The 13,309-nt window shown below is 39.5% G+C and overlaps 1 protein-coding gene across 2 annotated transcripts in view; it reads right to left on the bottom strand.

The window, feature by feature from the left end:
- Positions 1-1,774: 1,774 nt before the first annotated feature.
- Positions 1,775-13,309, bottom strand: part of LOC114252801 (uncharacterized) — a 34,173-nt gene continuing 22,638 nt past the window's right edge. The window contains exons 4-10 of one of the 2 annotated variants that reach the window (XM_028187446.2): positions 11,190-11,339; positions 8,341-8,422; positions 7,239-7,346; positions 6,495-6,671; positions 4,840-5,007; positions 2,485-2,641; positions 1,775-2,014 (exon numbers count right to left, since the gene is read on the bottom strand). In XM_028187446.2, the coding sequence (XP_028043247.2) occupies positions 1,821-2,014; positions 2,485-2,641; positions 4,840-5,007; positions 6,495-6,671; positions 7,239-7,346; positions 8,341-8,422; positions 11,190-11,339 (1,036 nt within the window). In that variant the 3' untranslated portion in view covers positions 1,775-1,820. Of the gene's footprint in view, positions 2,015-2,481; positions 2,642-4,839; positions 5,008-6,494; positions 6,672-7,238; positions 7,347-8,340; positions 8,423-11,189; positions 11,340-13,309 lie in introns of both variants that reach the window. The other variant, XM_089733677.1, reaches the window with a different exon arrangement.

Below are 13,309 nucleotides of genomic sequence, written 5' to 3' on the forward strand. Positions count from 1 at the left end.
AGATTTTAATGTTATAAAATTTAAGGTTATATCATAATTAGTGGTATTGCGAATTTCAAAGAGGAAAGATACATCAAAGAAAGAGTTTGTCTTAAATTTTGCAACGCTAATAGGTTCGGAGTAATTGAAAATTTTACAGAAAGTTTACGGTGAATCTAAATTATTAAAAAAAAAACGTGCTTATGAGAGATACATAGCATTCAAAGCGGTCGAGATGGGATGAAAGATCTGTTTCGCTGTGGTAAGTCATCAACGTCTGCAACTAGAATTAGCATCGCAAAAGTCAAGGAGATCGTAACAGAAAATCCTCATTCATGTTTGAGAGAGATAGCTGCTGAACTTTCTGTGTCTCAAGAGTCGATCTCTATAATTTTAAATAATCACTTTTTTGGATTTGAATTATGTTGCCACTCGGCTAGTTCCAAAAAACCTGGTTTTCTCCAAAAACTCAATCGCATAAGAGTCGCTAAGAACATGCTCGAATGAGTAGGTTCCGGTCGAAATAACTTTCTTGAAACGCATTGTTACTGGAGGCGAGATGTGGTTTTATGAGCTTATAATGCAAAATAGTCAACAAGATTAGGGGTGGTGTCTTCCAACTGAACTGTAAAAACCACGTCAAATCGATCAAAAAACCCTTGTTGCTTGTTTTCTTTGAATATCGCGGTGTAGTGCACTCGAGATTCTTGCCAGATAGTCAAACCGCAAATAAAGAATATTATTTGAGCGTTAGAAAGAATTTAAGAAAGCAAATTGAGCGAAAAAGGCCAGAATTGTTGATAGAAAATTCTTGGTTTTTTACCACGATAATGCGCCTTCGCATAAGGCCATCATTTTGAACGAATTTTTGACCAAAAACTCAACAAATACCTTCGAGAAACCACCGTATGTACCAGATATAGCTGCCAAATTCTTTCTTTTTCTTTAACTCAAATTACCACTTCATGGCACCAGTTTTCATTCTGTACAAGACAAAGTATATTCCGGAGCGAGAACTGAACTCAATTCCGGAGAAGGCATTTATAAAATATTGTGATGATGGGATTATTTGTTGGCGTAAGGTAAGTGTCTCGTTTCTGAAGGAGAGCATACTTTGAAAATGATAAATTAAATTTGAATGAATAACTAACATTTTGTGTATTATTGATATTTTCCCGGTACTTTTTTGACGGCTTAGTATGTGATTCACATTTTAATTTTTATATTAATAGTTGACTGTAAATTAAGTTGCATTATTGTACACCATCGATCTAATTAGATGATGCCCATGGACAGTAAAAAACGAAATGTCAAATATGTCAAGTTTGAGATCTCAATACATTTGATACATTTGGACGTAACCAGAATAAAACTAGCAGATGTAAAAAGAATATTTACTCATAACTATTTCTTCAGTGCCTTGAAAAGGAATTGAGTGATCCGAATGGTGGATCACTCGAAATACTGTCTCGTTGGTCGATCTGTTAGGATACTTAAGGGAGAGATAGCGATTTTCCTATGCAATTGAAACATGGTCCTTATGTCACAAAGTGAGTGGTTGCTCACACATTGCAACCTCTATGTATATTGGGAATTACTAAATTGCAGGCGTGCTGTGAGGATGTTCACCTATCTATGAAATTAGAAAAAAGGTGCGAAGGCCAGCACAGTAGTTATTTCAGTCCAATTGAGTTCGACCTTATGTCTGCAGGGGGGCGAAACGATGTATCCAAGTCCCGGTAAAATCCAATATGATTGGTAAAAACAAAAGGTCAAACCAATTTCAAAAGGCCAATTTTCATTTTCGTTTTATTCTTAAAAATCGCTTAACCGAACAGAAGTTAATAGTCAAAGAGATTTTCTTGAAGCCAAGGTAGGAATTTAGCCAAGTCGCTGAACACTACGTAATGGCTGGGGTCACATCTGCATTCGTTCTGCCTGGCCACGGAGAGCGACACCAGGCCCCTGAGGTACCAGCTCTCGCCAAACTTGAAGACCATTCCGCCACCACTGTCGCCGTTACAGACTGATGTTCCTGGAAAGTCGAGACATTGCAGAGTTCAGGTAAAAGTGCTTAAAGAGTCGCTTGATAGGAGTATGTTGCCCGCGTTGACCATTAACTTTAGTATAGTGATCACTTCGCTTGTGAACAAGTGTTTGGTACATAATTGTTAGAAAACTGCAGTATTTGAATTGGGTGTATGGGATGCTCTCGTGGATAGGTGTCACTAATTTGCTTAATTCCACCAGGAGACCGTCATACGTCGGGCAGCCGTAATACAATCCAGTTGAAATTTCAACCTTGTATCTTAAGTTTTAATGGTAACTATTTAAAACTAAGTAGACCATGATCTCATCCGCTGACTTCGAGTAAAGCTGCACGAATATATTTGAACAAATTATAGTACGCACCGAAACAAAGGGCTCCTTCTTTTCAATGCAGTTGGTTAAATGTACCGTACGACATGTCACTTCATCTTAAATAAAATATACAAAACCTACTACCATCTCTATATCCGGCGCAGTAAGTGTACTCCGATGTAAATCTGACGAAGAATTCGCTGTAAGACCTGATGCAGGTTTCAGTGTCAACCACGGGCATCTCCACTAGGCTGAGCTCTTCTGTCGCCACTCCTGTCTCATCGAAGCCCCAGCCTACCACCTGGAAAGAATAGTTAATTTCATTATTACCAGGAATTACACTGCACTCGAGCATACGAAGTGTTTCTGAACTTCAATCCCTGGTTAACATGCGTCGTAATGCACAAACACGTAATTTCGGATCCTCCTGATTTATTATCAGTGCTTTTAGGTACCCCAAGCATCGGTCACAGTTCTAGTGGAGCCCATTGCTTAGAACGAAGGGCTCGGCGATCAAATTATCCCACAGACGTAGCCTGCTGAGTTTCTCGCTGGATCTTCGCAATGGGTCACGTTTCCGATCCGATCGTAGACTTTGCGAAGCACTGCTTTTGCTTGGGCTAGTGTTAGCAACGTCCTCTGGTTAGAGTATCGTGAGCTCACCTACTTGCCCGCTTACGCTGGCATAACCACTTAAGTTACCAGCTTAGGTAGGTAAGTTACGTGTTTATCGCGAGTATATTTACAAACACGCTTGGCTGGGACTTAATTTAATTATCTAATTATTTCCAGCGCCACGTATTTTGTTGCATCGACAGCGGATCGGGTCCTCAATTAACCAACTAATTAATGAGTTGAAATTCGCTTCGCCGGCGTTGCTGTAGACACTATTAACCATGGCTATGTTTTTAATTATATATAGTAGAACATTCGCACAGTTTTATTGGGTGTCACAAATAAAACATTTCAATATATGGGCTGGGATCATCTATACTTCTATACTAATATTATAAAGAGGAAAGATTTGTTTGTTTGTTTCGAATAGGCTCCGAAACTACTGGACCGATTTGAAAAATTCTTTTTCCATTAGAAGCCGACATTGTCCCTGATGAACATAGGCTACTTTTTTAATTTTTTTTTTTGGTTTCAATTGTGTTTTAATGTTTCCGAAGCGAAGCGAGGGCGGGTCGCTAGTATTAAATAAATCTACAGTGGTTTTTCCGGATGTTCCGTTATAACTACTGAACCATGTATCCGATTGACTTGAAATTTGGTATCCATGTAGAAAATACATTTTTTTTTATATTTTTTTTTTATTGCTTAGATGGATGGACGAGCTCACAGCCCACCTGGTGTTAAGTGGTTACATGTACTTAATGGATAGGCTAATATTTATTTGAGTGTTGGACACCAGTTGCGGGGGCGTTAATGATGAGAATCTTTGTGGCGGTGACAAACAATAATGTTAATTTTAAATGCCCAGCGAAGCGGACGGGTCCAGCTAGTTTCTTCTAAAGAATACTTAAAACTGGTTAAGCCCCGCGGACAGCTTCCTTCTATGGAGGAAAAAAATTAAGTCCGCATAAATTCTAGGCTTAGGACGTTCGTACTGTTGATTCCGTTTTGCCGATTGATGCCGTTTACATGGATCGTTTGGAACCTCTGGGTCTACGGGAGGACTTCGGCCTAATGTTGTTTTGTACCGCATGTTCTTGAGGAGTGCTCTCCATTTTATCGTTTCTCCACTCGTTACGGACACACTACCTGGAAACACAGCGCTCATCCGAAATTGGTTTTTTTTTGGCTTTTTTTGTCACTTCCCACCTGACTCTGGAGTGATTTTTTTTATTGGTTAGATGGGTGGACGAGCTCACGGCCCACCTGATGTTAAGTGGTTATCGGACCCCATAGACATCTACAACGTAAATGCCGCCAGCCACTTTGAGACACGAGTTCTAAAGTCTCACTTTTAATTTAACTACGGCTGCCCCGCCCTTCAAACCGAAACGCATTACTGCTTCACAGCTGAAATAGGCAGAGTGGTGGTATCTACCCGTGCGGACTCACGAGACGTCCTACCACCAGTAAAATTCTCCTACTCGGTTTTTCCTGAGCGCTATGACCAGTCGTTCTTCAAACGACGCTTCAAAAGATTCTTGTTCCGTCAATACAGTCTATGAACATCGGTGACGCATCATCACATCATCACGCATCATCATCGTCTGCCTATTTAGGCAATAAAAATGGATAATTAGAAGATACACTTCAATCTATAATAACAGAAGAATATGGGTTAGCAGCGCGTTGTGAGACTACAGGATGCTGAATTCACTTCACACCCGACAGATCTTGGACTTGCCCATGTATAACAGTAAATGATATTTATATCTATGCATTAAGGAGAATAGTAGGAAAAGACTAGGTGGATCTCGTTCTGCTCTGTTGGATTTATCAAGAAATGGAGACTCATTGGTTCGGTTTCATTTAAAAATCACTTACTGATCCCTTCTTCCCTACAATATTATTGAGTGTGATCTGATTGCTGGGCCAAAGACAAGCTGGCTGAACCCATTTCGAATAGGTGACTCTGTCTTTCAGCTCCAAGATGCTGACGTCACGACTGAATGTCGACGCGTTGTATTCTGGGTGTATTATTATTTGACTGACCTGAAATAAAAGTGCTCATTAAGTATTGACTATTAAACTCAAAGACAGATAAAATGTGGTCGTCGTGGCCTAACGGATAAGACGTCCGGTGCATTCGTGTTGAAGCGATGCACCGGTCTTCGAATCCCGCAGGCGGGTACCAATTTTTCTAATGAAATACGTACTCAACAAATGTTCACGATTGACTTCCACGGTGAAGGAATAACATCGTGTAATAAAAATGAAACCCGCAAAATTATAATTTGCGTAATTACTGGTGGTAGGACCTCTTGTGAGTCCGCACGGGTAGGTGCCACCGCCCCGCCTATTTCTGCCGTGAAGCAGTTATGCGTTTCGGTTTGAAGGGTGGGGCAGCCGTTGTGACTATACTGAGACCTTAGAACCATATCTCAAGGTGTGTGGCGCATTTACGTTGTAGATGTCTATGGGCTCCAGTAGCCACTTAACATCAGGTGGGCTGTGAGCTCGTCCACACAGCTAAGAAAAAAAAAAGAAAAAAAAAAATAGAATGGATTAGAAACGGACCACCTCCAAATACTACGATGCTCTTTCAAATCGTCCTATACATTTTTTGTACATTAAAATTAAATATACGTCGACATGTAGTTAATCAATATCAATATATTGTTAGATCTTGATAATTTGTTTGATGAGACCACGTGAGAAAAACGAGCTATCAAATTAAAATCATCTAAATTGGTTCAGCTAGAAAAAAGTTCTGAGGTGGTACACAAATAATAGCCTGATTGAGGAGAACCTTCTATTTTTTTTATATTCGCTAAAATGCTTATTCGCCAGTCGACTCGTCTCTCTACGGATTGGTGTTGGAGATTCAGTGGTTTTGCGTAGTCTTCAGTGAGCCAATTTTCGCCAACATCTTCAAGAAGGTTTTGTACAATTTGGGTGGTATTCGTGTGGTCTTTTTAATCTCTAAGTACAGAGTGGGTCATAAGCATAAATATAAAGTACATATCTGTGTCCAAAATTTCGTAGGGTCATTACTAGCACCATTTAGATTCTAAGCAAATACTTTATATACATACGTGTATGATTAGTAATAAGGGAACGTATGAAAAGTGTGTGAAACGGAGCGTTAAGAGGCGAGTGAGGGAAAACAGTAAGAAAGGGAAAAGAGACTGACAAACCAAAGCAAGATGGCGAAGACGTTTGAATGAGCAACGCGTAAAAAAGGTGTCAGTTAATTTTTAATCATAATAACTGAGAAAGTTTTGGAAGAGAACAATAAAAGTAGAATCGTTTTATTTTTTACGCCACGATCCCAATTCTACTTACGGATACCTCTACGAACCAGATTAAAGAATTTTATGATATTATATATATATATTTCTTCTGTGCGTGTGTTTGTCTCTGAACTCCTACTAAAGGGCTGGACCAATTTTAATGAAAATTTCTGTATACTTTCAGGTGGATTCCAGAACGGTTTAGATTCACAAATCAATTTAAAATTATCACATGATGAAACTCACGAATCTAATCTGCACGCCGTCGACGGAAGTTCTGAGATTGTGTTTCCCCAAGTACACGGTCAGCGTATCCTTGTTCACGAGTCGTTGAGAGCCCTTCCTTGTGACGCAATGTGCCGCCGTGATGATGTGGCGGTGTGACACAAGCGTTCCTCCGCATATATATTTGTTGTCTACTCTCTATGGAACAGATATAAAAAACTATATAAAAAAAACATAAGTACTCTTGTCGTCGTGGTATAACGTATAAGGTAGAATTGTTTTATTTTGTCAATTTGGTGTTTAGACGGATTTTAAGCGGGTAATAATGGTGGCCTAATAGGCGGGTAGGTACCACTTAACCCCAGTTGGGCTGTGATATCTATGGGCTCCGGTAGCTGCTGTAACAAGCAGATATTCCGGTCATAAACGGAAGCAGCATTTCGAAAATGGATTAAGGATTATATAACTAAGATGTTCTGTAACCAATGGTCTTTACCTATGAAGTTCCCATTTTACAATACTGGCCATTAGGAACTATAGTTGCATTTTTTTATTGGTAGAAATACAAAATAACAAAATACGACTTTAATTTTATACATACTAAACGGGAACTACGTCGCTAAACACCTTGTTTAATTGAAACCATCAACTGATGTTAAGTAAACTAACTAAAATACAAGCACTTTAAACATAGATTTTATTCACATTAAATATATGTTTGAGCAAAACTTGTTTGTCTGTCGAAAATTATCCGCTGTGTATTACCTGAGTCTGGTATAAGGCGATCTGCCAGGGCCATTGACCTTCTAACGTCGGGACCCCGTTCAGAACTAAAGGTATAGGCCTGTTCAACATTACTCGGCCGCAGGTATTCTGGAAAGAGAAACATAAAGTTGAATCAAGTCTGCCATCAGGACGTTTATTTCAATTATTATTTACAGTGGCAGCGGTTGGTAGGTAGGTGGTGCTCCTATTAACGAAGACAACAAATCACCATTGGACGGTAGCAATAAAGACAACAAGAGTAGTAACAACAAATATGCTTATCAAGTGCCGTGACGTCAGCATGAATGCAGCGAGAGCGAGAAAGAGATAGAGAGATATTATTCCGATTCGTGAGTTACCTCAATTTTAAAACTCGATTCGATTGTATACAGTAGTTTGTTTGAATATTATTTGCAACCGTTATAGCTGTAATTCAGCCACACAGTTGAATTATTAGATACCCCATTATAATTAATACAACTGACGTAAGCAGTACAGCACGGTTGCGCTGTGGCTGTATGAGTTCGTTACTTGAACTATTAATCTGACTAGAATACTATAATATAGATCTGTTTATTTTGTCAGAATAAGGCTTTACGAACTCAAACCATTTGCCCGATATCAAATTCATATTCCTATTCTATTAGTCTGTTGTCAGGGCTAATCTATGAAACGCCCAAATTTTACTGAATTTTCATTGATAATCTGTTAAGAGATCTTCTATCTGAGGTATTTTTAGTATTCCTGCATTAAAATTGACAGAATGATTAAGGAAAATCATCAAATTATTATTACGATAGGCCAATCAGACAACTAAACTATTACATAAATGATGATTTTGGGAATGGCATTTCGATGATGACTCACTACCGAAATTTTGAATCGTCTTAAAATTTCATTTATTCGTTTATATTAATATCATTTGTCGAACCGGATTCGGCGGCCAAAACCTATAGGGTATTTTTCCTCGTCTGATTTTTTCTTTTTAATTATCTGATTTTATTACTATTTCGTATCGGATTTTTAATAGAATGTGCTAAATTAGTTTTTTTTTTCATAAATTCCAAACGTAAATCTCAAAGCAAATCAAAAACACATTAACCTGATCGCTTCGGTTGCTGCTCGGCAATATGATGGTGGGCTGGCCTCCCGTGAAATATTCGTAGTCGTCAACGTCTCCTGCACTGCACAGAAAATTTCAAATTCAAAATCATTTATTTCAACTTAGATGTCAGTATAACACACTTGTTGAATGTCAAAATATAAATAACAATGTTAACTCTACCACCGGTTCCAAAAAAAGCCACAAGTCCTGAGAAGAACCGGCGAAACAAACTCAGCGGGCTGTTTTTTTGTTTTTTCTCAAAAAAAAATTTTTTTTTCTTTAATAAGCAAAAAGATTGGCGATAAACGAAAAAACAAGTCAAAAATACAATTAAAAAAAACAAATTAACAATTAAAAAAGGTTATAACATTATTTAAACTCTGAATTAATATCTCCAGGTACGTCCAGATCTTTATTATTGTGATGTCTATTGGCAGCCATAGCAATAGATTAAAAACACAATCCTTATACACATGCACACTTGTTTGGATATCGATTAGAGGGAACTCGCTCTCGCCAGCGTCATCTGACGGCCGGAGTCCCGCAAGGCTCCGCCGCTCATCCCGTTATTATTTACTTTGTATATTAACGATATACCACGGTCTACGGAGACCCATCTAGCGCTCTTCGCCGATGACACGGCTATCTACTATTCGTGCAGGAAGACATCGCTTTTGCATCGGCGACTCCAGATCGCAGCAGCCACCGTGCGCAGTGTATCCGGGAATAGCCGGAATGGCCCAGAAAAAACACAGTGGTGCTCTTCAAAAGAGGTCGCCCTCCGATTACCACTTCGAGCAGCTCACTCCCTAATAGCCGAGTTAACACCTCCGCCATTCGCCCCATCACTCTCTTTGGCCAGCCCATACCGTGAGCCTTGAAGGTCAATCTAGGTGTCACCCTCGACACAGAGATGATATTCTGACCCCACATAAAAATAGCACGCGACCGTGCCGCCTTCATACTAGGACGCCTCTATCCCATGATTTGCAAGCGAAGTAAATTGTCCCTTCGTAATAAGCTGACACTACAAAACTTGCATACGCCCCGTCATGACATATGCAAGTGTGGTGTTCAATCACGCGGCCCGCACTACTTTAAAACCCTTCAAGCTATTCAATCCCGTTTTTGCGGTATAGCCATCGGAGCACCATGGTTTCTAAGAAATATGTATCTCTGTGATGACCTGAAACTTGACTCAATCAGTAAGTATATACAGTCGGCATCAATGGGCGTCTTTGAGAACGCGGCATGACACGAAAGGTAGTGCAACCTCAAGCACCGATCACCGTTCTCGCCGGATCCTCTCAGTGTGTCGCGTTTCCGATCCGGCGGTAAATTCTGCGAAGCACTGCTCTTGTTAGGGCCAGTGTTAGCAACACTTCAGTTTGAGCCCCGAGAGCTCACCTACACGCTAGGGTAAAGCTGAAATAGCATATCAAAGCTATCAGCATAGGTAGAAAAAAAAAAAACTCGCACACACACAAACGTTACGGAACTAGTGCGGGAATCCGGAAAGCAAAATTCTGATATCCTCATTAGGAATCCTTAAAATATTTTTCGAATAATTTCTCCGTCTATCCTCTTTATTTCAGTAACCAATCTGTACATTGGTAATTCCAAAACGAAGCCAGACCGGTCGTTAATATATGAAATCGTTAAGGAAAAACCCTGCTATAATGTTCCCCTGGCCGCTACGATATGTGCACCGAGGAGTTTTTAAGTTCCTAAATTAGTAGCGCCGTGATTGGGTGGGTCACAGGTATTGCCGATATCTATTGACAGCGACGATTAAATCCCATGAAATAGGTTACCGATTGGAAATCTATCTATCTATATATATAAAAATGAATTGCTGTTCGTTAGTCTCGTTAAAACTCGAGAACGGCTGGACCGATTTGGCTAATTTTGATCTTGAATTATTTGTGGAGGTCCAGAGAAGGGAGAAAAGGTAGATAAATATGAAAATGCTCGGAATTAAATAAAAATAACAATTTTGTTTTTTTTTATGTGTCCCTTCGTCGGACGGATTCCTTTTGTTAGTTTTAAGTTCATTTTATACAAAAGTTTAGTTTTTTTATTTATCGACTGAGGCACTACAAAGTCTGCCGGGTCAGCTAGTTAATAAATAAATAGTTAACCTATACGAACACTTGTAATCGAGCTCCAGAGGAAAAACACGTTCTTTGGTATTGCGCTTTTGCGATAAACAAGTTTTTCTTTTTCTTTTAATCGCCAACAGCTTGAAGGTCGCTGTTGAAAATTTTGGTTACCTATTGAATGTGTTTTTCCTTATTAGATTATGTTCTTGCAACCGATAAGTGCTTTCTGGTTGTAGCAGTGTTACTCACTCCCAGTATATCCACGCCAGTTCTCATTGGTTTTCTCTCCCTCTCTCTCTCTCTTCAATCGGTCCCTCATTGCTGAGGATCGTGACTCCGTTTGATTCCGTCAACTAGTTGTCTCCGTCAATCCCGTTCTGTAGCTTGGTAGAGTGCGTCGCTCACAGATGTTTTTAGTTCCTCCGCTATTTAGTCTGACCATCGTTTGGGACCTCTACTCTTAGGCCATTTTCTCTCGATTTTACATTTTTCATTGGTTTTCTGCCTCTGTGTCTTTTCAATCGGTCCCTCATTGCTGATTCGTGACTCCGTTTGATTCCGTCAACTAGCTGTCTCCATCAATTCCGTTCTGTAGCTTGGTAGAGTGCATCGCTGACAGGTATTTTTAGTTGCTCCGCTATTTGGTCCGACCATCGTTTGGTACCTCTACCCCTAAGACTTTTTCCCTCGATTTTACATTTGTCATTGGTTTTAGTGAACCGGAATTTTCCAGTAAAAACTTACCTTCCATTGTCGTCGTGGTGTTGTGATGAGCTAGGCTGTTTCGAGGGTGGACGGTACGTGGGTGGCGCAGGAGTAAACCTAGGATTATTGTTCGAAGGTCCTCTGTCCTGATTCTGATTATACGACTGAGAAGATACCTCTCCACCCGAACTGTAGACAGAATAATGTCTTCTATAATGATTTCCTTCAGGTAAATTGAATCTATACATATAAATAAATAAAATACGAGTGTCTGTTTTTAATATTGAAATAACCGCTTTTAAGTACATGCATATGAATATTACATACGGTACATACACCAAAATTATATTTAAAAAAAATTGTGTCTGTCTGACTGTCTCTTTGTTTGTAATCTCTGGAATGGGTGGATCGATTTTGACGAGACTTTCACTGATAGGTAGCTGATGATATAAGGAATAACTTAGGCTTTTAAACTAGCTGTCACCGCGGTGTCACCCGCGGTACGACAATAACCGCGGGTAACATCGCGGGTCTCAGCTATTAATAATAAAATTTAATGTTTCCGAAGCGAAGCGAGGGCGGATCGTTATACCAAATAAAACCCCAAATGCTAACAAAGATACAATAATCATAATTCGTGGCCAAGATGGTACTGGAGGTCTTGTGAGTCCGCGTGAAGCAGTATGCGTTTCGGTTTGAAGGGCTAGGCAGCCGTTGTACTTAGAACTCAAATCTCAAGGTGTGTGGCACCATTTACGTCGTAGATGTCTATGGGCTCTGGTAACCACTAGACACCGGGTAGCCGGGTCAGATGGGCTTAGATGCACCCATCTTAGTAATAAAAAATAAAAAAAGAACATCAGTGATACTAGTATAGACTCAGAGACTAATAAAGAACTATTCATTTTCAAATGCACTGTAAAGAAGCATATGCAAGATATTATACAAATTATCTATACGAATATATAAATCTAGAGTGGTTTTTACGGATCTTCCGTACTACGGAACCATGCATCCGATTGACTTGAAACTTAGTATCCATGCAGAAAATACATGTACTTAACGGATAGGCTAATATTTATATGAGTGTTGGACTCCTACACCAGTTGCGGGGGCGTTAATGATGAGAATTTTTGTGGGGATGAGAAGCTCAGCGAAGCGGGCGGGTACAGCTAGTCTTTACCCACCACGAAAAAATCGGTTTGCTAATTTTGTAATCTATATTCAGAGAACGACAGTGAGCCAATGATCAAATGTCAAATTTTTGTAATGGTATTTTTTATGTTGGGGATGGCTTGGGATCACTTCTTCACACCGACTAAGTCTATGAATGTGTAAGACACCGATGCGCAGAATTACAAAAAAAAAACAACAAGAAATTGGGATTATTTCGATTAATTGAGCTTCAGACAGAAAAATTAAACAAAGTTTTCCTCTTGAGCATTTAACATGAGCCTTTATCGCAAAAACCGGTCGTACAAATCGCCTATATTTGTAATTTTTTGCTGTACTTTATTATTTTAATGCAAATAAATCAATTTTTTTTATGCAATTAATTCTTGATTAAAATAATGAGAGGCTCGACTAAGTTTGGTTAGATACTGCGCCATTCCCGCGGAATTTTAGGGTTTATTAAGTTTCTATGAAAATAGGTAACAGAATCCGTGTTACTACCGAAATGCTTTAAGAACTAAGTATATGGTAAACATTTTATGTCTCTGTTACAATTAATCGAAAATAATTCCAAGCAAACGTACATGCAGGAAAGTGACTCGAAAAAATCGGGTAATATAAGCAATTGGTATTTTTAATAGCACGTGAGACCATATACTAACATTTACGAGGCGTACGACTTTCAGAAACTGCACGTTAATATGGTTCACATATCAGCTAACATAACTAAGCGGTAGCTTTGATTTTTTTTTCCTACCTAAGCTGATGGTCGAGAGAGACCATTTCAGCGTCACCGGCCTAGTAAATGAGCTAACGGGGCTCAAATCTTACATTGTTGCTAACACGAACCCTAGCAAGAGCCGTACTTCGCCGAATCTACCACCGGATCGCTAACGCGACCCACTGAGAAGATCCGGCGAGAAACTCTGTGGGCTGTGTCTGTGGGTTAATTTATTCGCCGAGCTCTTCGTCGCAAGCGACGGCTT

The sequence above is a fragment of the Bombyx mandarina genome, chromosome 16, assembly GCF_030267445.1.
Source record: "Bombyx mandarina strain Sakado chromosome 16, ASM3026744v2".
In the NCBI taxonomy this organism is placed as follows: Eukaryota; Metazoa; Arthropoda; class Insecta; order Lepidoptera; family Bombycidae; genus Bombyx; species Bombyx mandarina.